Source organism: Camelus bactrianus, chromosome 4 (assembly GCF_048773025.1).
Source record: "Camelus bactrianus isolate YW-2024 breed Bactrian camel chromosome 4, ASM4877302v1, whole genome shotgun sequence".
Lineage (NCBI taxonomy): Eukaryota > Metazoa > Chordata > Mammalia > Artiodactyla > Camelidae > Camelus > Camelus bactrianus.
This window is the reverse complement of record NC_133542.1, coordinates 71573007-71597128: the sequence shown is the minus strand read 5'-3', so window position 1 is coordinate 71597128 and position 24122 is coordinate 71573007. Positions and strand designations below refer to the sequence as shown.

General features: G+C 48.7%; 3 protein-coding genes across 7 annotated transcripts in view; 1 reads left to right on the top strand and 2 right to left on the bottom strand.

The window, feature by feature from the left end:
* The window catches only part of NUP188 (nucleoporin 188), a 41980-nt gene extending 33894 nt beyond the window's left edge, over nucleotides 1-8086 (bottom strand). Inside the window, exons 1-2 of the mRNA XM_074362356.1 lie at nucleotides 7995-8086; nucleotides 727-781 (exon numbers count right to left, since the gene is read on the bottom strand). Coding sequence (XP_074218457.1) covers nucleotides 727-781; nucleotides 7995-8026 — 87 coding nt within the window. The 5' untranslated portion in view covers nucleotides 8027-8086. The remainder of the gene's footprint in view (nucleotides 1-726; nucleotides 782-7994) is intronic.
* A 7-nt stretch (nucleotides 8087-8093) lies between these two features.
* Nucleotides 8094-10158, top strand: DOLK (dolichol kinase). Its single transcript, XM_010951234.3, has one exon. It carries the CDS (start codon nucleotides 8386-8388, stop codon nucleotides 10000-10002), a length of 1617 nt encoding a protein of 538 aa, XP_010949536.1. The 5' UTR covers nucleotides 8094-8385; the 3' UTR covers nucleotides 10003-10158.
* A 2223-nt stretch (nucleotides 10159-12381) lies between these two features.
* Nucleotides 12382-21571, bottom strand: PHYHD1 (phytanoyl-CoA dioxygenase domain containing 1). 5 transcript variants are annotated; one of them, XR_006723395.2, is made up of 11 exons: nucleotides 21430-21571; nucleotides 19994-20152; nucleotides 17506-17581; nucleotides 17342-17389; nucleotides 16318-16373; nucleotides 16170-16232; nucleotides 15438-15530; nucleotides 14086-14214; nucleotides 13864-13980; nucleotides 12901-13027; nucleotides 12382-12796 (listed from the first exon to the last, which is right to left on the bottom strand). XR_006723395.2 is itself a non-coding variant. In XM_010951231.3 (11 exons), the coding sequence occupies exons 1-11, from the start codon at nucleotides 21460-21462 to the stop codon at nucleotides 12751-12753; spliced, it is 876 nt and encodes a 291-aa protein (XP_010949533.1). In that variant the 5' UTR covers nucleotides 21463-21571; the 3' UTR covers nucleotides 12382-12750. The 5 variants fall into 5 exon arrangements, 2 of the variants coding, with proteins under 2 accessions (XP_010949533.1, XP_074218469.1); XM_010951231.3 differs by having other exon boundaries at nucleotides 15509-15530; XR_012506569.1 differs by lacking the exon at nucleotides 13864-13980 and having other exon boundaries at nucleotides 15397-15530.
* Nucleotides 21572-24122: the final 2551 nt, after the last annotated feature.

Here is a 24122-nt window from a genome sequence, read left to right as displayed (position 1 = left end):
ATCATAATTCATCTACCATTCCTCTAAAGTTGATACACTTAAGCTGGCTGTAATTCTCTATTTACATGAATAATACTACGGTAGAGAGCTTTGTACAATATTTTTTCAGGATTTCTTTAAAGATATATTTCTGGAAGTGGAATTATCAGATGAAGGCATATCAAAAAAATGTTAAGACTCTAAAAAAGTGTAACATTCATTATGTTAATTACAGTAACAATAGTAATAACTGAACGTCATCTTAACACTTTACCCTCACAGGGTCAGAACACCCAGGGACCAACATGAAGAACTGTCCTCTATTGATTACATACTCGGAAATGTCCTAGAAACCTCAGCCTCTGTGACTTAAGCAGCTAGCTAAACAGAAAAGGAAGAAAAGGCAAGCAAAGTATGAAACAGAGAAAAGACCTGAGAATCTTCCTCAGCCTGGGGTAGTAAAATGGTATTTGCACCCCTATCCTCAGCAGTCAGTCAAGTAGCACTGGCATCTTTTCAGAAAAGAAATCACTAAGGTCCAAAGAAAAGTGGAGATTTAGAAAACTTCAGCTACGCTATAAGATACACTGCATTTCAGCTGGGAAAAGTGGGAAATGCATAATGACTACAAAGTTTTAGGAATAAAAAATGTGTTTACCTCCTACTTCAAAGAGAAGGCAGGGGGTTTTTTGGGAATATAAGCTACACAAAGAACCACAGAATCCATTCAAGAACACCACCACTTACCAGTTCTCTCAGAGCTGACCTTCCAAGCAGAATTGTCCACAGTTCTCTACTGCTCCTGAAAAATGACAGAAAACAGGTAATTTTGCTCTTTTAGGAAAAAAAAGTAATTATAGAATAAATGAAACACAATAATTAATGAATTACAGTACATCTTTTATGCTTAGAAGACACCTCAATTTAGTATTTCTATCTCCTCCCATCTAACTAAAATGTAGCAACCAATAAGGAACAAGAATCTAGAAAAAGACTAATTTATTTCATCTCTGGAAAATTTTCTAAATACATGACATAATGCACTTTCTTTTTCTTTTTTGTCTTTTTTTATTTAAAAAAAATTTTTTCATAATGCACTTTCTTCATCAAGTAAAGTCTAACAGTCACGATGAATGGCACTACATTCATTCATTTATTAATAAATTCCCAGTAGGTGCCACATGCAGTGCTAGACACATGAGATTAAAAAACACACATAAGATGTAGTCCCTGCCCCCAGTAAGGTCTTCAGATATACTCACAATCATGTGCTAACTCCAGTTCCTTCCCTCATTCATGCCTTTGGAATTTCAGGAAACATGTTTTGTGTTTTTTTCAAGTCCAGAATTAAACTTTAAAATGTAACCGTTAAGAAAGTCTCCCAAGAAAGGGTTATAAAAAGTATACTAAGCCCTAGAATAGGAACCTGAAATAATTAACACTGCCTAGAAAGCCTATCTGCAGAGAGAAGATGAAAAGGTCCTAATGAAATATACTAGACAGTTAACAACAAAAAAGCAAGCTATATTAACTATTAGGATAAACTGAAAAATCTTTCCCCCATTAAGACAGTAACACAAAGCACCAGCCCTATCTAAAAATGGTCTTTCAGGTTATCCCATACTCTTGGATTGGAAGAGTTAATATTGTTAAATGGCCATACAACCCAAAGCAATCTACAGATTTAATATGATCCCTCTATCAAATCACCTATGACATTTTTCACAGAACTAGAACAAAAAAACCCTAAAATTTATATGGAACCATAAAAGACCCAGAATTGCCAAAGGAATTCTGAGGAAAAAGCACAAACCTGGAGACATAAACCTCTCAGACTTCAGACAATACTACAAAGCTACAGTAAACAAAACAGCATGGTATTGGCCAAAAAAAAAAAAAAGAGTAGATAAATGGAACAGAATAGAGAGCCCAGAAATAAATCTACACACCTACAGTCAATTAATGTTTGACAAAGGAGGCAATAATATACAACAGAGAAAAGACAATCACTTCAGCAAGTGGTGTTGAGAAAGCTGGACAGCCACATGTAAATCAACAAAGTTAGAACATTCCCTCACACCATACACGAAAATAAATTCAAAATGGCTTAAAGACTTAAATATGAGACATGACACAATAAAACTCGTAGAAGAGAACACAGGCAAAACATTCTCTGACATAAATCATCATAATGTTTTCTTAGGTCAGTCTCCCAAGGCAATAGAAATAAAAGTGAAAATAAACAAATGGGACCTAATCAAACTTACGAGCTTTTGCATAGCAAAGGAAACCAGAAACAAAACAAAAAGACAACCTATAGACTGGGAGAAAATATTTGCAAATGATGTGATCAACAAGAGATTAATTTCCAAAATACACAAACAGCTCATACAACTCAAAAACAAAATAAAAAAAAAAAAAAAAAAAAAAAGACCCAATCAAAAAATGGCAGAAGACCTAAACAGACGTTTCTCCAAAGAATACCAATGGCCAATAGGCACATGAAAAGATGTTCAATATGGGTAATTATCAGAGAAATGCAAATCAAAACTACAATGAGATTTCACCTCACACCTATCAGGATGGCCATCATTAAAAAGTCCACAAACAATAAATGCTAGAGAGGGTGTTGAGAAAAGGGAACCCTCCTACATTGCTGGTGGGAATGTAAAACAGTGCAGCCACTACAGAAAACCCTACGGAGGTTCCATAAAGAACTAAAAATAGACTTACCATATGATTCAGCAAATCCCACTGCTGGGTATGTATCTGGAGACAACCCTAACTTGAAAAGATACATGCACCCCAATGTTCACAGCAGCACTATTTACAATAAGCAAGACATGGAAGTAACCTAAACGTCCATCAATAGATGAATGGATAAAAAAAGATGTGGTATATACCGACAATGGGATACTACTCAGCCATAAAAAAGAATGAAATCATACCATTTGCAGCAACATGGATGGGCCTAGATATTATCACAATAAGTGAAGTAAGTCAGAAAGAGAAAGATAAACATATGATATCACTTACATGTGGAATCTACAATATGATACAAATGAATTTATTTACAAAACAGAAACAGACTCACAGACATAGAAAACAAACTTACATTACCAAATGGGAAAGGGGATAGGGGAGGGGTAAATTAGGAGTCTGGGATTAGCAGATACAAACTATCATATATAAAATAGACAAACAAGACAAGCACGGGGAACTATATTCAATATCCTGTAATAAACCATAATGGAAAAAAATATGAAAAAGAATATATATTATATACATACACATATAACTGAATTACTTCGCTATATATCAGAAACTAATACATTGTAAATCAACTATACTTCAATGAAAAATAAACATTTTTTTAAAATGGTCTTTTAGAATTTTCCCATCAAAAGAGGATTAAGCCCATGCCTAAAAATCATAAATCTCTTTCCTAAGGGTTAATGCTTTTAAGAAAACTTCAGTTCTTCTGAATCAATAGTCACCAACTCCCACAACTGCACTGTGGAATCACTTACCATTTTTCTGATAACAAGAGAGCATTCACTATTCAAAAATTACAAGATCAGATCCAGTTAATGAAACAAATAAGTCCCTTTGTACTGGCAATGTATATTAAAAGATATGAATAAACCAAGCCCTAAGTAATTAAAGACAGAGGCAAGCTCACAATTTAAAGAAATTTACAGTAAATTTTGAAAGAATGCCTTTGGTAAAGAGAATAATTAACATCTAATGTTTTTGTTTGATAAATCTGAATTAGCAAATAATAAAGGAAGGCCTTTATTTTAAATGGCATATATTTTTACTTTACCAAGAATAGCTTCTGGCTCGTACAAAACAGACTGGATACCTATTATATAACACACAGCTAATAATGGGGCTAACAGTACATCACAATTAATGGAGAGAAATTTATCATTAATTGAAGGCTTTTGCATGCCTGAGCTACATTACTTTTTTTAAATCACTCTTTCTTGATATTACACCTTCCAATTTCAAAAGCTTGCCCCATCAATAAGCTTTAATGTATCTGCATTTGCTTTCAGAACTTCAGTCTCTAACTAGCCAGGTAGCAGTGATTCTCAGGAGACTGAAAATACCACTACCAGTTCTCAAGGACCAGCTGCCAAGATCCAGAATTCCTTGTTTCCTCAAATTTGAGCTGTGGGCATTTGCTACACCAAAATTTGTATAGTTAAAAAAAAAAAAGTCCTTAGAAGAGTGTTTCTCAAAATGTAGTTGATCCTCAAACCAAACATAGCAAAATCAGCTGGAAACAACATACCAACAGTGTAGAATCCTGGTCATCACCCAGAGCTACTCATTTTCAGAGGCTGGGCATTGGGTATGGGAAATCTACAATTTAAAATAAGTATCCAAATGAAGTCCTAAATTATCACTGCTCTAGGGCATCAATTAGTCTCAGAGGAGCAGGTAAAAGGCTTGGTCAGTACAGACCCTCCTTGCCTTTTATGTTTGATACATTTAGTGGCACTTTTTGGGGGGGGCGATGAGGGATTGGGGAGAAAAAGATGCTGCTACTAAACAAGATTAAAGATCAGTGACCTAAAGTGAAGCAGTAACTTTTACTACTCAAAAGAAAAAGGAATTAGTTATTTCTTTAGGAACTCATCCTCATTCACAAAGCCATGTCATATTATGGTCTTTTTGTTATAAGGTATCAAAAACAATGTTTATTAAAAATGAGTGTGATAAGATTAGCCAACATTTATTGAGCAGTTATGTAAGACGCTGTGCTAAATCAGTCCTTAATGCTTTGTCTTATTGAATATTTCAATTTACCAATGAGGCAAAGACTGTTATTGCCTCCATTATTTCATTAGGAAACTAAGGTTTCAGAGTGGTTAAGTAACTTACCTAAGACCACAAAGCTAATTTATAATGGAGCCAGAGCTTGAATCCAGGTTGGCATGACTCCAGGGTTTGATCATTACATTACACCGCTTCAGGGTGCACCCAAGAATAAATGGAAAATAACCTTTAAAAATTGTATTAAAAATTTTTTTTAAAAAGTTGCACCCAAGAATTGACACTGTAAGTAGGCAAAGACTGAGGTTAAGCTTTCAGTCCTACAACGGTAGATCATACCCTAACACAAAGAGGCTCAAAAAATACATGCTGATGGGCAAATATTAAAGAATAAGAATGATATGAGTCCCTTTTAGACCTGCAATCTAGTTGGAACACAAAAACTAAAAAACAAATATATGCAGAAGTGCCAAGAGAAGGTAGAATAAAGGAGAAAATGGTAGTTTATCAGGAAGGGAATCCTTGTGGAAATGAGTGTTAAACAGGTTCCTCAATGTCTACACATTTATGGTCTAGGAATAAAGGGGATACAAATAAATCTGAGATCTTCAGGGTGCTCACTAGTGTCGGGAATGACAAAGGACAGTAAACATACCTTACATAATCAGCAAAGAGTAGAAAGTACCTGATCCTAACAAAAGAATAGAACCATACAGGACAGAAAAAAGTCAGAGAAGAGAGAGATCACTGGGACGTGATCCAGGAATCGATGAAGGACTTCACCTCAAATTGAGACCTGAGGTTTGAGCAGCTGATTCTCAAGACACAACAGACATGGCTGGAACTGTGATGTCCAACTCAAGCCTCAGGGTAACATCTTTCACACATATTTTCAAGAAATGATGTAAGTGCTAGTGTCTCCCATTTATCTGCACAATACATAATTTGAACTAAGTGTTTTGGGGAGAAACTAAGGCACAGAAATTGAATAATTTTCCTCAAAAGTGAAGATAAAAAAAAATTATTGACTTCCAGTCCAATGTTGTAGCAGACAAGGAACTCCATTCCTAAAAGAGCTGTTAATGGAAACTGGAAATTATCTTCCTTAGAGAGATCCATGTGGTTGGAAACCTTTGGATAAAAGCTACCAGGAGGTCAGAAATAATTGTCTTAACAATTGAGTCCTTTTGATAGAAAGCCTGAGACACAGCCAACCAACTCTGATATAGTTCTTCTGAGAAACACAGAATATTTGACATGGAAATCATGAATAAAAGAGGCCACTGCCCATGGATGCTGTGAATCCCGATGAAGCACACCTCTTTAGTGAGAACTGAGATTTAAGCTAAGCAGCAAGTTTTTCAAACCACAGTTGTTTTTAAGCACATATTAACTGAAGAACACAACAGATACCCCCCAAAATGCCAATATTCAACCTTTCCGCCAAACCTTCAGTGAGTTTCCCAAAACCCTGAGTTGAGTATTATTGCATTTTTAACTAGTGCCAACTCATATTTTGTCTTTTTTTCCCCTTAGTGCCAGTCCATATTAACATACACCTTCTTACATGTTTCAGAGCCACCTCAATACCACTCTGAAAAAGACTCACATTTGGAGAAACAGACTCAAATGATAAAGTGACCTGCCTGTTGTCATCTGCAAATCAGCAGGCATCAGGGAAAGTTTTCTCTTAGTCCAAACCTCTAGACAGTTCAAACAGAAGGCTACTGTTCAGTATAATCTCAATCGTTACAACGTGCCTTCCAGCACAAAAAGAAAGAAAAGGAAAAAAAAAGAAAGAAAAGAAAAGAAAGAAAGCAAACTCCTAAAATAGTCTATGAGCAAAGCAGAGCCTAGAACTCCTAGTGCCATTTCTTCCATCTTCAGGTATGAGTTTGGTAGTTTCCCCAGGATGAAGAAAGAATCTTTCAGGCAAATTAGTAGTTTTCTTTCCCTTGTCCTCTTTCATTAAAGAACGTCTTACCCTGCAGGAGAGGAACTTTATCAGAGTTCCGCAATGACTATAAGATAAGCCTAAGAAAAGGAGGGCACAGTGGCCACAATGCTGCTCCATATAAGAGCTAACACGAAACAGCAAAGGAGGAAAAGCAAACTGGTCCTCACAAGCTTCAGAAGTAGTTCAGTGGAAATGCCAAAGCAGAAAATCTCACTTGAGCAGAGAGGTGAAGGCAAGTGGTATCAGAGAACATGGACGATACCTGTAATAAATATTGACTGAGAGCCTGTTATGTGCTCTTCTGGGTGCTGAGGCTACAGTATTGGACAAAACAAAAAAGTGGGGAAACACTGCTGGCACAGGGTACAAGTGACAGGGAAGGGGAGGCAGGAGGGTGGTAGGGAAAAGGGACGACACTTCGAGCTTTTAAATGAACGATGGAGTGCATGGTGATCTGGTTTAAGCTTCGGAGTCGGACACACTTCTGGCTGAATCCTCACTTTACCCCTCAGCCAGGTCTGAGTTGGGTTTGTGAGTCATCTGCACAATTCAAGGTGCCTCACGGAGGGAGTTGTGGGAGTCAATGAGATAACGCACAGGAAAGAAAGCGCGTCGCCAGTGTCTGGCGCCAGTACGCACTGTCGAAGTAAGAACTGTCTCTTTCTTTCTAATATTTTATCTTCCCGTCCCCAAAGCCCAGTACCGTACCCAGAATGTCGGCTAACGAAATCAGGGCGTGAAAAAATGAATAGATGGATGAATGAAAGACTGAGCGGCGAAAAAGAGGGCAGAAATTGCCGGGAGGTGGCTCGGCGACGCCCGAAACAGGCCTCCCAACGAGAGCACATGACGGAACCTGGGGAGCGCCGCCGGACCCGGCACCGGAGGCTGCAGCGGGGACGCGGTGGGGGCTCCCCCGGGCGACCGCGAGGCGCCCCGTCGCGCCGGACAGGAAGCGCGGGGTGGGAGTGGGGGGGCGCCGGGGGACGCCCCGAGGGGAGAGGGGAGGAAAGGAAAGGGACTGGGTGAAGAGACGGGAGGCCGGCGCCGAGAGAAGGGGTGAGGCACCGTCCCCCTTCTCGGACAAGTCGCCTCAGATCTCCGCGCGCGGGGACCGTTTGGACGTAACTGCCTCCTGTCCCGGCGCCTGTCCATCTAGCCGGCCTTCGCCCGGCCACCGCCGCCACATCACGCCCCTAACTCCCGCCCAGCTTCAGCTCTGCTTGGACCCGCCGCTTCACAACCACCCCCGCCGAGTCGGCCCGCTCCGCACCTCACACACGGATCATCGGCGGCCGCCGCCATCTTCGCGCGCGCGCGCGCCCCAGCCCCGCCCCCAGACGCCACGCCCACGTGACCACGCGCCTCCAGGGCGTGGAAGGGGCTTCTCGTCACGTGAAGGCGGGGCGGGGTTAAAATGGCGATGCCCAGAGAGGTGAGGAAACCCGGGCGAGGGCGGCGGAGGCAGTGAGGCAGACGGCCGAGGGCAGACGTCTGCGCCGTAGGTGGGAAGCTCCCAGGCGGCAGAGAGTTCTCGCAACTGGAGAACGGAGAGAGGTCCTGGCTGGGTGAAGCTACCGCTGTCTGCCTGGCGGGGCTTAAGCGGCCGAGAGTCCAAAGCGTCCCTTGTCACCCCGGTTTCCCGCGGTCCCAGGTCTAGAGAGATGACTCGAGAGTGCGCTCCGCCGGCCCCTGGGTCCGGGGCTCCTCTAAGCGGGTCGGTGCTGGCAGAGGCAGCAGTGGTGTTCGTAGTGGTGCTGAGCATCCACGCAGCCGTGTGGGATCGCTACTCGTGGTGCGCTGTGGCCCTCGCAGTGCAGGCCTTCTACGTCCAATACAAATGGGACCGGCTGCTACAGCAGGGAAGCGCTGTTTTCCAGTTCCGAACGTCGGCAAACAGTGGCCTACTGCCCGCCTCAGTGGTCATGCCGTTGCTCGGGCTGGTGATGAAGGAGCGCTGCCAGACTGCGGGGAACCCATACTTTGAGCGCTTTGGAATTGTGGTGGCGGCCACTGGCATGGCAGTGGCTCTTTTCTCATCAGTACTGGCACTGGGCATCACTCGCCCAGTACCCACCAACACCTGTGTCATCTCAGGCTTGGCTGGAGGTGTCATCATTTATATCATGAAGCACTCACTGAGTGTAGGTGAGGTGATCGAGGTCCTGGAGGTCCTGCTGATCTTCGTCTACCTCAACATGATCCTGCTGTATCTGCTGCCCCGCTGCTTCACCCCTGGAGAGGCACTGCTGGTATTGGGTGGCATCAGCTTCATGCTCAACCAGCTCATCAAACGCTCTCTGACTGTGGTGGAAAGCCAGGGGGACCCGGTGGACTTTTTCCTGCTGGTCGTACTGGTAGGGATGGTGCTCATGGGCATCTTCTTCAGCACCCTCTTTGTTTTTATGGACTCAGGCACCTGGGCCTCCTCCATCTTCTTCCACCTCATGACCTGTGTGCTGGGCCTTGGCGTGGTCCTGCCCTGGCTGCACCGGCTCATCCGCAGGAACCCCCTGCTCTGGCTTTTTCAGTTCCTCTTCCAGACAGAGACCCGAGTCTACCTCCTAGCCTACTGGTCTCTGCTGGCCACCTTGGCCTGTCTGGTGGTGCTATACCAGAATGCCAAGCGGTCATCTTCTGACTCCAAGAAGCACCAAGCCCCTACCATTGCACGGAAGTATTTCCACTTCATTGTAGTAGCCACCTACATTCCAGGTATCATCTTTGACCGGCCACTGCTCTACGTGGCCGCCACCGTATGTCTAGCAGTCTTCATCTTTCTGGAGTATGTGCGCTACTTCCGCATCAAGCCCCTGGGCCACACTCTGCGGAGCCTCCTGTCCCTCTTCCTGGATGAACGAGACAGTGGACCACTCATCCTGACCCACATCTACCTGCTTCTAGGCATGTCTCTTCCCATTTGGCTAGTCCCCAGACCCTGCACACAAAACGGTAGCTTAGGGGGAGCGAGGGCTCTAGTCCCCTATGCAGGTGTCCTGGCTGTTGGTGTAGGTGACACTGTGGCCTCCATATTTGGCAGCACCATGGGGGAGATTCGCTGGCCTGGAACCAAAAAGACTTTTGAGGGGACCATGACATCTATATTTGCCCAGATCATTTCTGTAGCTCTGATCTTAATCTTTGACAGTGGAGTGGACCTAAACTACAGTTATGCTTGGATTTTGGGGTCCATCAGCACCGTGTCACTCCTGGAAGCCTACACTACGCAGATAGACAATCTCCTTTTGCCTCTCTACCTCCTGATATTGCTTATGGCCTAGCTGCTGTGCAGCAGCAATGGAGGAAACAGGAACATGGGGAGGATGAATGGTCCCCACAGCAGCCAGCCACTTAGGCAGGAAGAGCCAAGGACTGAGAAGCAGATTTAATTTTTTCAGTTGAATAGGATTTAAAATAAAAATCAAAGCTCTCCTGGTTTTAGTTTTGCTGATACTTAAAAAGCAAAAAGGCTTAAAGGATAGTGCAACAGTTCAAAAAGCTTGAGTGTGCTGCAGGGCCCCCCTCACCTTGCCGTCCTCAAGGGTCTGGAGTGGACAATGGAGGCAGTAGGGCATAGTGGTTAACGCTTCAGGTTTTGGTGTCAGACTCATCTGGTCAGAATCTTTGGCTGTACCACTTCTTAACTGTGTGAGTTGTGTAATCACTCTGCCCTCAATTCTACTGTCTGCAAGATGGGAATAGTAAGAGCCTACACCTCACAGGGTACTGTGAGGATCTGATAAGATAACATGTGTGAAATTTCCAGCCCAGGGCCTGCACATAATGAGCAGTCAGTAAGGGAAAGTGTCATTGTTACCCAAGGCCAGTTGTCATCTCAGCAAAGAGCCAAGCAAGCCAAAGGGTTATGTGGGTTGTACTTGGAGACCAGAATGATCTTACTCCCCTGATTTCATTTGGAGAAGAATCCAAGATGAAAATAGCCAGGTGTGTGTGGTTTCTCCCGTTTGGGCTAGGAAGAGCTGAAGGGGAGAGGTGGGATGGGCTTGGGGCATCCCTGGAAGGGCTGGAGAAAGAGGATCCCACCCTGGGCTGACTACCTGTTTCAGCCAACCCCTACCCTGCCTCACGGTCTCTGCTGCCTGGCTGAGTGGTGCTGATTTACAGGCCAGACAGCACAGGGCTCTTGTCAAGGGCTCCCTCCTGAGACTTGTCACACTCCAGTCACGTACACACCTGTGTTTATCTCTCCTGTGGCTTCTAAGAAATTAGAGCCAGGGGGGCCAGTGAAGTTTACTGAGAGTTCAGAATCGCTCTCCGGCAGGGAAGGACCCATGCTCCAGCCTTGCTCTCTGGGAGGATGGAGTCCAGGTCTGCCTGGTTCCCCACCACAGCCCCCAGTGCCAGCACAGCCTGCCTGGCACATAGCAGGAACTCAGTAGACCTTCACTGAATGGATGGACATCTCCCATCAGCGAGAAGACAGCACAGCAGGTTTCTAAAGGCCAGCCTGACAGGGAGGGGCCTAGGAGGAAGAGATGAGAACTTTGGCCCACCAAAGCAGAAGCCAGGAGCTAAGCTCCAGGGAGCCTGTGCTTCTGCCTGGGCATCACTGCCAAGCCATTCCCCTCCAAAGACAGTACTAGGACATTCCTTTTGGGCCCAAAGGAGACTGAACAAACCCTTCTCTTTGCTCCGGCTCCCCACTACTGCTTGCTGTAGGAGGTAGCAGCATGTTAGGGAAGAGGACAGACTTTGCCTCACTGACTCCCCGGGTGGCCTTGGTTTGTCCACATATACAGTGGGGGCTGGATATCAGGGTCAGAAATTTATAAGGCTGCTGAGGCCAGGCAGGTAACGCAATGAAAGAGGGTGGGGAAGGGAAGCCGAGAGCACAACGGCCTCTAAGGAGGCAGCTCCAGTCAGTCGTCGCCTAGGGTAGACCACAGGTCCGGGCCATTGACCTGCTCCTTCGAGGAAGCTTAGAAACCTGGATCATTAAGTGAAATCTCCCAATTTTAAAAAGTTTTTTTTGTTGTTAATGCTGAGGCCCAGACAGAACACTTCTGCACTGTGAAATCGGCTGGTGGCCCCCAGTTTGCAACTTCTGGGTCGAACGCCAGCTCAGCAGGTTTTGGATTTGGTAGTTGTTCCTGCAGGTCTGGGTGCCTGCCCAGCATGCCCCAGCAGGAGGGACCTGTACAGGTCCTCATCCAGCCCCCTGATCATAGAGGTGGCAAAACGAGCCAAGAGAGAAGGGCCTGGCCTGAAGTGGGAAAGCGAGTTGGTCACAGAGCCAGAGCAGAATCTAAGAATGGATTCCAGGCCCTGGTCTCCTTCCCCCCTGCACACACACACACCCAGGAAAGGAGGACTGGGAGCGTAGAGTTTGGAAGCACAGGCTTGGGATCCGGCTGACCTCTGAACACCTGGGCAGCTGTGTGACTTGGGCAAGTCACTTAACCTTCCTGTGCCAGCTTCTTCATCTGTAAGCACAGAAGGTAAGAGCACCTACCTCAAAGGTGTGAGGATCCAGTGAGATAAAGTATGTAACACTCTTAGCACCATGAATGCCTACTAACGTTACTGACTATTAGTAACATGATGCAGACCTCACCAGGCAGGGCTGGGGCATCTGGGATGATTTGCAGCCGGACTCTCGAGTGCAAGGCTGCTTGGGAAAGGAGGGTCAAGACGCTGCGTTCCGAAGGCATTTTTATTCAGTGTCTCATGCTGTAATAAGCACGAGTTTCATCTGAGAGGAGAGGAGGGTAAGAAGCCGGCAGAGAAGCAGCCAGAACCCTTTCATGGCTGAGAGGCCGCCTCGAGGGGGAAGTCATGTTGGGGCAGGGGGAGGCAGAGACAGAGATCGCAGGAAAGGCACCCCGCCCGGACTCCTGCTGCCTGGCAGCCACCTCGTGCCTGCCTGTCTGCACAGACACTGGCAGAAGGAAAGCCCAGGAGGGGAGATGCGGCTTCCCGGCTGCAGCCGGGTGGTCAGGTGAGGCGCTGGTGTTGGCAGCCCACAGCTTCCCCGAGGAGGGGACAGCATCCCGGCCCTGAGAGGGCCTTCAGGTGTACAGCGGGGGAAAGGGCAGCTCGGCTGTCGGCTGGAGCCTGCAGAGGATGGGGAGATGCCTTGAGGTGCCGGTAGCACTGCTCCCAGCCTCCAGGACTTCTTCGGGAGACTGTCTGGAACAAACACACACCCTGCCACCTACCAATTCTCCGGGCTCCAGACGGTGCCGGCGGTCTCCATGATGTGGAAAGTATAGGCCTGGCGCGAGCGGTCGGAGAAATTCTGCTCACTCTTGTGCACCACTTCGCCATGGATTAGGACGAGGGCCCCTGGTGGGGACGCAGAAGGTCAGGAGAGCACTCAGGGCAGGAAGGGACATGGTGGGCACCCTCCTCCCTCAAGCAGTGCTGTGGCCTATTCATCCGCATTCCCATCCCTGGAAGCTTGGGCCTGCAGCCTGCCCCAGCATGAGAGGCTTATGCTGTTGGATGTAGGTTCCCCTGGGATCAAGTCCCTTCTGCTGTGGCCTGTGCCCTTAGCAAGGCTAAGCAAGGGCATCCCCTTCCATGGTATTTGCAGAACCAGGCAGAAGCTCTCTGTCCCGTGCCAGCCAGCTGGGGCCTCACCCATGAACTTGGAGTTAGGGCTCAGTCTCCCTTTTTAAAAAGTAAGGGAGTGCTGACAGCCAGCATTTGTGAGCACTTGTGCACCACCTTCCTTGTCATCTCTCTGGCTTCCCCACTTTATGTCTGGGGAAACGGAGGCTCAGGAAGTCTCAGTCATTCGCCCCAAGACGAGGGGAGGGTATAGCTCAGTGGTAGAGTGCATGCTTAGCATGCATGAGGTCCTGGGTTTAATCCCTAGTACCTCCATAAAAAGACAAAGTTAAATAAATGACCTAATTACCAACCCTCCCCCCAAAAAAACCCCCAAAATATTAAATTTGCCCAAAGAGACAGTCCGGAAGTAGCAGCATCTGGATTCCAGCCTGATCTGGGAGACCCTGCTGTTCATCACACAGCTTTCAGTCTTCCCAGTGCCCAACCAACCCGACCTTCTCTCACTCTGACTTTACAACTCTCAGGTGAACTGGGTGGTCAGAGCAAGCACAGAGCCCCGGCCATGGCCTCTGGGCCCTCCTCTGCGCCCTCTGTGCCCCACCTACCTCTCCGCGCTGGTGTGGGCACAAAGAGGCTGTTATCCCGGGCTGGCTCGGACCCAAGGAAGCTGGTGCCAGGCTCTGAGCCAGCAGGGGCCCGGACCATCCTTCTAGACACTCCCCCTGCAGGCCAAGATGGGGCTTTTAGCCTCCCTTTTTATCCCCCGCCGGGTCCCTCCCCCATGAGGCATGGGGGACGAGTGGGCAGGGAGAAACAGATGTCCTCACCAGTGTGGGAGCCAGGGATGAACCAGAGGCAGCCGTTCTCCAGTGTGGCATCCTCCAACGCAATCCACACACCCAGCACCCGGCCCAGGGGCTCCGTGTACAGGAAGGAGGCGTCCTGGTGAGGGGTGACTGCAGCAGGCCCACCTGGGCATGAGGACCCCAGTCCCACCTCACCTTGGCCTTTTCTATTCCCTCCTCAGTCCTCTCAGGACCCTCCAGGCCCAGCCTCCTGTGATCAGTTAGAATTTCACCACTTCCTGGCCCAGAGATTCTGGGCAAGAGATTTCACCTCTCAAAGCTTCAATTTCCTAAACCACAAAGTAGCCCCCGTGATGATCTAACCTTGTGGGGTTGCTGGAGGATTCCATGAGACGGTTTACGAAAAGTGCTTCGTACAGGGCCCAGTGTAGGAATTCTGGCTAAAAAGCAGCTGCTAGTGTTTAATTCCAGCCACGTAACTAAAGCCACTGTCCTTAACCAGGGACAGCACCTCCAGCCACCAGATGATGCAGTGTGCGCCACCAGCGGTGTAAGACTGGAAAGTTGGGTGTGAAGGGAGGAGGGGCACTGACTGAGCACCTACACTGTAAACATCCCCTGCATGATGCTGGGGCCCAGGCAAGGTGGAGGACCGCTGAACAGAGCACCTTAGTCTGTAATGACAAAAGAGGGTGCTGATCTCGCCTGGTTCCTATGTGTTTAGGAACTATGTGTTTCTGAGCCCCAAACTTTAAGAGGAGCTTTGACACTCCAGACAGTGTCCAGATGAAGGTGTCCTAATTTGGGGGAAGCATTTGGAGGAGGAATGGCTGGAGGAAATGGGGGTGCTGAACTGAACAGAGAAGGCTCAGGCAGGGGACGGTCACCCCTCCAGGAGACTGTCCTCAGGCTGAATGGCAGGGAGGAGGGGACCTCACAAGGGGGCTGATGTATGCTCATGCAAGGAAAGAAAGAGCTGCCTGCAGCGGGTGAGCCCTCTGTCCCTGGAGGTACTGGAGAGAGATGGATCATCACCCACGGGGGAGGCTGGAAAGGGTGTCTGTGTATCCTGTGGGGTTTGTAATTAGATAAGCAACTTCTATGCTGAATCAGTCCCCTAGGGAACTTGTTAAAATACAGATTCCCAGCCCCTTGCCACCCTCCTGACTCAAGAGCTCGGGAATGGGGCCCAGGAATCTGTATTTTTAACCAACTAGGCTTTGCTGCCAGGGTCAACCACTGTTTCAAGGGCTCCAGGATGCCCTCCCAATCCACTTGGGAAGGCACAGAAAGTGGCGTGGCTTCTCCCCCCTCCCCAGCCCAGGCTCTCACCCCTGGACATCACAGCAAGTGCCATCCCTCCCCCTGAAGACCTGACAATCGCTGAAGTCCCAGATCTCCCACCAGGCCTTTGCTGGGCCCCCCAGCCTGCTTCTTGGCTCACCTTCGCCCCCAAAGTGAGGTTGCTGCAAGAGAGAGAGAAGGGCTGGGTGCGGCTGGGGACAGCAGGAGGCACAGGGGCTGCTCTGAGTCATCTGAGCGGGGTGCTATTCCCCGGCCACGGGTGTTTCCCTCCAAGGATTCCAGCTCAGCACCTAGCTATCCAGCACCTACTGTGTGCTGGGCCCAGGAGGGCTGCAAAGCGGAAAACCACCCTGCCTGGGGATGCTTCCAGTCTGAGCACACGTATGCCTCGCAAGAATGCAAGACAGAAGTGAGGGGTGGCAGGAGAGCCTGGGGCGCAGGCCAGCAGTTAGGCCTCTGGGCTCCAAGGTCAGGGATTGGTCCTCTCTTCCCAAGGGAGCTGGAAGGCTTCTTGAAGGAGGTGGCACTGAGCTGGCCCTTGAAAGTTGGGAGCAGAGCATTTCAATAGCCAGTTAAGGGAGGAGGCAGCCCTGGGATCCCCTTCCTTTCTGCCACCAAATTTTAACCTGAGTTAAGTGCCCAGCACCCTCATCAGAGGGGACCAATTTTACATGTTATCCAACCAACTTAAAAATTCTTCAGGGAAGCAGCTTGTGGCCGATGTAAGGAGAGGCTTGGTATAAGCACTGTGCCCATTTTACAGAGGGTAAACCAAGGCCTGGGGAGGATGGGGAGCTCACCTTAAAGATATACATACTCTGTACCACCACCGGCATCTGGAGGCCCAGACTTCTGGCCAAGGCCTGGAAGGAGGCAGAGGTCACACTGCCGGCCCACCCGCATTCATATCTGGCCCAGCCACCCACCCTCACCGACACCTCTGCTCACCTGCACCTTGGGGGAGTGTGTGACACACCTGAAGACAGGGTCATGGGCATGCAGAGCTGCAGGACAGAGGGGGACTGATGAGCCAGTCCCCAGACCCCATGCGTCCCTCCCACGCCTAGGCCTGGGCACCCAGGTCAGGCCGCACTTTGATATTCTCACCGATTTTATGTGCATTAAGCTTTCTGCTAGTTTATAATCAAGGAAGGGGCCCCACAGAGGCCTTCATCCCACTCATGACCTTTTTACTGTCCTTCTGGCCCTGACTGCCTGCCCCTCAAGGGACAAAGGACTCCAAGGTGGCAGGCTTGGTACTGCCGCTTACTCTGTGCCACGTTGAGCACCCATTTCTGTCCCATAAGCCTTAGTCCCTTCCACATACAACAGGTCTAAAAGGCTGGCCCTGCCTCCTGGGCTTCCAATTACCCCATGGGCGAATGGACATGCAGCCGCAGCCCAGGGCCAGGCACGGAGCAGTCACTGTTTACTACTGTTGTTATTACAAAAAGTGAGGGTCAAACGTTATTTCCTGCCACTGAACGGTACACTTCAAAATGGTTTCAATGAAAAATTTTATCTGTATCTTACCACAATTTGTCAAAAACAAAGCTACCATGATATAACTTCAAGTTTAAAAAGCAACTATAAAATAAATGATAATACATAATCCTGAAAAAAAAAAAAGAGAGGTTTTTGTAGATTGGTTTTGGGGGTCTCAGAACAGGTCCATGTCAACATGTTAGGTGCTCCTTAAGGAGGCTCCAGGAAGCAGTGAGACCCAGAAGCCCCACGTGCCTGGTGCCTGAGTCATCCCCAGGCCAGGCAGTAGAGAGCTGAGGGGTCTGCACACACCCATCTGCGTGGGGGGCTCAGGGGGACTCCTGTTCCCAGTGCCATGGTGGCAGAATCATGCAATTAGCATCATAAGATGCAGAAATGCCATTTGCTGGGCCACAAACTTACTGTGCACTTTGGAGTAAGGCCCTTAAACTCTTCAGACCTCAGTTTCCCCCAAGCCTCTGCTTACCATGGCCAATTTTGTTGATGGATTTCTCCGGAGGGACCAGGAAGTTTCCTGTGGCACAAGGATGCAGACCAGTAAAGGCAGCTGGTCTCAGTGCCCACCCCCCAGCCCCAGGGGACAGAGACCCAAGTCTAGCCACCCCCACCTCTAGGGCTCCAGCTCCAAACCTTTCTTATCAAAGACACCTTTCTCAAAGAAGAATCGAATCTTGTCACCACTGCTCAAGAAATAGTCTGTGCTGCCCTGTGGAGAGAGAACATCAGAGGGACTGAGAGAGCATGATGGGAGCAGAGGTGGATCTGGCTGAGAGGGAAGAGGATTCAGGTGCCCCCCCCAACCCCAAAGCTGCAGACTCCACTGGTGCTTCTCAAACTTGTCCACTGCCGCACAAATGGTGAACGGGAACTCCAAGTGCCTGGAAGCACAGCTGGAACCTACAAGCATGGAATTTCTAGGAGACCTCTTAACAAGGCACCCGACTCCTGCTCAACAGGGCAAGAGTGACAGGTATTAGATCAAACAGGCCTGGATCCCAGGTAGCCTCTGTTTCCTCATCTGTAAAAGGGGAAATAATAATAGAACTCACCTCCCCCGGGCTGTTGGAGGCTTCAGGTAGAGGCTGAACCTTATAACGACTGAGAACACAGACCCTGAAGCTAGAATACTTGGGTTCAAATCCCAGCTCTGCCCCTGACTGGTTATGACCACAACCATATCACTAAACCTCTCTGGGCTTAGTTTCCTCATAAAATATACAGGTTATTAATGGCATCTGTCTCATAGGGTGAGATTGTAGGGATTATGTGTTGGTACATATAAAGTGCTAGAACAGGGGGCAGGGTATAGCCCAGTGATAGAGTGGGTGCTTAGCATGCATGAGGTCCTGGGTTCAGTCCCCAGTTCCTCCACTGAAATAGATAAATAAATGATCCCTCCCGCCCCCCCAAAAAAGGAAAAAAAAAAAAAAAGCACTAGACCAGTGCTTGGAATATGCTGTCATGTGTGTATCTGCTTTTTATTATTATAGTAATATCATAATATTATTATTACTACTGCTGCCAGAGACAAACACACAGAGAGGGCATGGCTAAATGCTCGATAAATATAAGCTATTGCTAATCTTCTCCTTTTTCCTGCATAACTTCTCCTTGTTAATTTTAACATCATGCTTTAAATTTCTTAGCACCGTATGGAAATGATGCTCCAGAAGATGCCCCAGGTTTTCCTTGTGGCTTCAGCCACCCTTGATCACCACATATATGTTTCTTCCTTTGTGGTGACATCCCTAATTTGTGCACAACTGCTGTCACGGGTGCCTACATGGCTCAACTCAGAGACCCACCTGGCCCTTTCAAAGCCCTTCCCACTGAAAACTGAAAGGTTTTTTTTTTTTTTTTTCCAACATTCTTAGCTCCTCTGCACTAGGATCAGAGTGAGGGAAACAAGTCTGGGATGCAGAATTGATAATAATATCAAAGACAATGATGCTATATGCATGTCAAAGACGTTAGTTAACTTGGTAATTCACAAGGGAACCAGCAGCAGGTCCAAAGAAGAATTCTAAGAACCACACAAATACAGGTAATAAGAAACAGTGAAATGAATTTACAGATCAGTGCAAAACTGATCTAGCCACAAAGGCAATAATTGCATTCTACCTGACCCAGTTAATAGTCATTTCTATAGACAAGTATCATGTGAGTTATTATCAGTTCTATGTGACTTACAAAGCTGTCAACTCACTCAAAGACAATGAAAGGTGCAGGAAAGCTGGAAAGGAGAGCTAGACAGGACACCCACTGATTTTTTAAAATTTTAATACGCATTTCAAAGTCTTTCACCGTATCAGTAGTGAATATTTAGTAGTGAATATTTACTGAATACCAATGCAGCCAAATGAAACCGACTGTTTGGAGCAAACAATCTTTCTGTAACCCTTTTTCCTTCTGAAGTCCCCATCCTCTGGGTTGCCTTCCAATCACTGTAATTCCCATCATGCCCACCAGAGGGCAGAAGCTCCTTGCCATGAGTTTGAGTGAATCCCATTTTTGAGCCTGGACCACAGTTTTGGCTTGGGGGCCCAGTCGCAGGCAGGCTCATAAATTCAGACTATGAAGGGTTAAGAGAACTGTGTGGGAGAGCCCCTGGGTCTCAATTTACCCGTCTCAAACTGTACTGAGTCGTACTAGGTCACTGGGGAAAAGAAGCAGAGTTCCTTGTCTCACTGAGGGATGACCCAGGTGGGCCCCTTAGAATCACTTGGCTCATTCTGGGTTGCTGGACACAGAGGCCCTTTGTGGCAAGAGGCCTTCTAAGGAAATTCAGCAGAGCAGTAACACCATGAAATTTGTATCAGGCGGATCTGGGTTCAAATATTGGCTCTGTTAGTCCCTAACTGTGTAGTTTGGGGCAAATGAGCTGAGCTTCATTTATCCCACTTGTCAAATGGGGGCAGTAACTCTGGCCTTATACATTCATAGCAGGGAGTGAAGGAAATATGCAGAGAAGACACATGGAAGACACATGGAAGGGATCTGATTCGTTACCAGAATGAGCCCGTGGGCCTTGGGACCCTACCTTTCCAGGCTGCTGCTCTGGCTGGGGACTGAGCTCATCAAAGACCAAAGTCCCATCCATACTGCTCTAGACACCCACCTGGGCTCGCAGCTGCTCCTCTTCCTGGGTGGAAAATTCCGTGCGGCAGTGGAGAGGGACATCCATATCGGCCACTATCTCACCGATCCTCTGTTGCATGGCCATACACTCGTCTGCAGACAAGAATCCTTCCAACACCAGGAATCCATCCTCCTGGAACTGTAGGCAGGAAAGAGACTTTGGCTTCCCCCTGCCCTCAGACATTCTTTATGAAGACTGATTTGACCCCTCCCCAAACCTGAAGCTGTGTGAAGGCAGGACCAAGTGTCCTGTTCATTGTTCTGTCCCCCTCCCTGGCCATGGGGTCTAGCACCCAGTGAAGAACAATCGGTGTTGGCTGCTTGAATGAAAGAAAGGAGAAGGAGAAGGGGAGGTGTCCCCACCTTTACCCTCCAGTGGGCTTGGGTCACATGGGAATACAATCTCATTCATTTACTCAACTAATATTGACAGCATCTACCATGCATCAGACATGGTTTTAGGAGCTGGAGAATCAGTAATGAGAAGCCAGCCATAATGCCTGCCTCCCAGAACTCGCAGTCTACGGAAGGAGACGTACATCAAACAAACCAGGTGAACTTACCACAAGTCAACGAAGTACGGTGTATCTACCTGGAACGCACCACCGCTGATAGGAAAATATTTACTGACGTGGGGGTGTGTTCCAGATATAGTGTGAGTTTTTTTCCCTAAAGCCAAATGTATATTAATACCCTAATTTGTGGGAACTTTCATAGTTGCTTTCCCCTCTCTGGCCCTCTCTGGCCCTCTCAGACTATCAGATGGGGTGCACAGTAGTGCCTCTTTTGTAAAACATGGCAAGCACTCAATTAGGGCAGTTACTTTGATGGATCTTTAGAGATTCAAGGGCTGTAAGCCAAAATATGAAGTCTCAGCATTGGAATTTATAGGTGGTTTTAAATGTTCTTTTTTGTGCTTTTCTGGTTTTTGTTTTGGTTTTTTTTTTTTTTTTTTTTTTTTTTTTTTGCATTTTTCCCTTGCCATCAGGAACAAACAAGGGTCATGTTTTTGAAGTCTCCTTCGGTCTCATTCCCACGGGTTAGCCTTTAGAGTTTGAACACGTGGTTCCCCAGCCACCTACCCCTGGCTAGGGGTGTGTCAGAGGTGGGGTGGGGTGGGTGCATCTTCTCATCCACCCCTTACCAGATCCCCTTGCCCTGTCCCTGGGTGACAAGATCCTGTGTTTTATCCTGATTTCTGGCACATACACATTCTCACCCCACCCCAGGTCCCGTGGCCTGGACACCCCTGGTTGCATGTGCGTTAGTTAGGGGTCGTTATTGGGAACTGACCACTCCAGTTTCCTCTTCTGAAAAATGTAAGGGGGTGGATTTGAGTTCCTGGGGACTACTCCAACTCTGGAGGGCCTCCCCACTTTACCTGACCTTCTGGGTCCCCACCCAGCAGGCCCCTACCTTCTGAAGCTGTGAGGGGCTCAGGCAGGCCATGAGGACGAGGCAGGGTGCTCTGCTGGCTCTGGGTTCTGTGCCCAATGCTGGAGAGGAGAAAGGTCAGGAGGGGAGAGTGGCCGGAGCCTGGGAGGCGGAGGACTTAACCCTTCCCTGCCCAGAGATAAGCCAATCCCGGGCCCCAGCCCCTCCCCCACCCCCGCATCATCTCACTTCTGTCCTTGGATAGGGCCGCCCTGGCCTCTGCCTCAGCCCCACACCCTGGGTCCATCCCCACAGCTAATCCAGGATTAGCCATTTCTGATCTCCTCCCTGGTTTTTAACTGCTCCCTTCCAGTTTCTTTCCAGAAAGCACTCCCAGCTGGCTGTTTACCAGGTGCCCAGAAGATGTGTTCTAGGAGTGTCGTGTCTGGGCAGGCAGGGGGACACTTGAGTCCCAGTCTCCTAGGTGCCACCATTAACTGTGACCTCTGGCCAATGTCTGCCCCTGTCTGGGCCTCAACCAAGGATTAGAAAGCGCCCTGGTCTGGGTGAGGTGGGCCACAGGGTGGGACTGGGCCTACAGATAGGCCCTGAGTGGTTTTGCATTCCAAAGGTAGAAGGGGCCTCAGAAGAAGGTTGTCTGTCCCCCTCGGCCTCTGCCTCTCCAGCTCTGATCCTCTGAGACTCTCTAGGTCTTGAGAGGATTATGGAAGGCAGCTTCGGGATCTGCCTGCAGCTCAGAGGAGGGGAGAAGATAAGGGGGATCTTAGAAAGGGGAAGGGGCTGGAAAGTGGGGGCCTGGGTCTTCAGAATGAGGGGGAGAGAAGCTGTAGTTCCCGTTCCCCACCCCCAGGCCCAAGATGTCGGGTCTCAGATCAGGTCGGCTGGCACTGGAGGCCGGTGGTCACAGCAGCCCTGCATGCCCACCCTTCTCGCCAGCCCTGCTCAGCAGCTGATGGGGCCATTCTGGCTGCAGCTTCTGACAACCGGCCACTGGCCTTCCCTGAAATGATGCTTTCTGAATGGCAGCGAAGGGACAGAGTGTTTCTGGAGTGAGTGTGGGGACACTGCAGCCCTCAGAAGCCTTGGCCTTGAGTCAAGCCGTGTTTTCTGGGCCATTGCACGGGGAGTAGCTGCTTGGTCCCGACTTCCCGGGAGCCGGGGAGGGGTGAGCACCGCAGGCTCCTGAGGCTGGTGGGGAGAGGTTCTAAGGGGAAAGGCTGGGTGAGGAAGGCAGGCGGAAAAGACAGAACCGTCTGGGGAATTATGCCCAAGGCTCAGCTCACTGGAGGCAGGGAGCGTTTCCAGCAGTCCGGGCCCCTTCAGATACAGTCGCCCAACAGATCCAGAGAGATGCCTGCCATGTGCCAGGAGCACAGTGAGGGGCCCCAGGGCTAGGCTAGCAACTCCTGGGGGAACCCCCACCTAAGGCAGACGGGGTTTACACCCATGCCCAGGCCTTACATTTCCTATCTGTAATTTGGGCGTAACAGAAGCATTTCCTGGGTACTCAGTAAGTGCCCAACAACTCTTTGCCATCCTGTTAGCAGGAGCTGTTCTAGGTGGAATGTGAGGGCATTTTAATTTTATTTTTTGAACTTCCCCAAGGTTTCCAAACTACTGTTATGATCAGAGAAAAGGCCACTACTGTGGTTTTAGGTGGAGTGATGGGCCCTGGGTGGGAGTATGGGGAGGGGGAGGGGCTGGGCCGCCCAGGATTTGTTCATTCATTCCTCTCAGGCTTTGGGAAGTGGGTGGGTGGTATTTCTATGTTGCTGTTTTTTCCAGAAGCTAACGAACTCCAGATCGGCACACTGGGCAGCCCCAAGTCTGGGGTGGCTGAGGTGAGGCAGTGGGCATTAGTGGGGAGGTACCAGACTGGACAGGAGAGGAAGACCTCCACTCTTGAGACACAGGAGGGTGTTACAGGGGCTCTTGGCCCAGCTGCTTGGCCTCCCAGTCAGAAAGCCCACGACAGGGGCAGAAGAGGGAGGGACTCTTGACTCAGTCCTGAGGTCACCGGGCAGGGTCAGACTTCATTGGAGGGAGGAAGGACAGACTGGTTTGTTCCACAGGAGATGCCCAATCATCGGCTAAGGCCTCAGTGTTAAGGCCAAGGTCAGACACAATGACCTTTTTTCTTCACCAAAAGACCCCTGCTCCAGGGCCTACGTCAGCCCACATCAGCCTGGCACAAGCCTCACTGGTCCAGGAGCAAGACAGATCATTCATTGATTACCAGGAGCCAGGCCTTCCCTCTGCTAAAAACTCAACCTACCAGCAAAATTATCAGGATGCTGAGTAAGCCTCAGAACAAGACTATGGGGTTGCCAACACCATCCTGATTTTATAAATGAGGAAACTGAGGGCCCACGTCAAATAAACAGCAGAGCTAGGATCTGAGGGCAGTTCTGTTCATCTCCCTGAGCCTCTGCCCTTCACCCCAGCACCTTCAGCCCTTCAGCATCTCCAGCCCAAAGGGGCTGGGAGCTGGGTCAGGCCCGGCCATGGTGACGCTCAGTCCTACCTCTGCAGAGCCCTGGGGACTGGCTGTTGGAGTTACAAGGGACTGATGAGAGCAGGGTAGAAGTGCCCATCACACAGATGGAGACATGGAGGCCACAAGAAGGAAGGGATCAGCCCAGCTTCACGAAGGGGATGACTGAACTGGGACAAGGACCCAGGGCTGTTGGGTCTCATTCCAGTGCCCTCCCCGC

Excerpts from the sequence above, each read along its gene's own strand:
- PHYHD1 (XM_010951231.3), bottom strand. The coding sequence starts at position 21,462 with ATGGCCTGCCTGAGCCCCTCACAGCTTCAGAAG. Across the intron at positions 17,582-19,993 it reads AGGAGCAGCTGCGAGCCCAG|GGCAGCACAGACTATTTCTT; the intron begins GTGGGTGTCTAG and ends CTCTCTCCACAG. Across the intron at positions 15,531-16,169 it reads AGAGTATGTATATCTTTAAG|CAACCTCACTTTGGGGGCGA; the intron begins GTGAGCTCCCCA and ends TCTCTCTTGCAG.
- DOLK (XM_010951234.3), top strand. The coding sequence starts at position 8,386 with ATGACTCGAGAGTGCGCTCCGCCGGCCCCTGGGTCCGGGGCTCCTCTA.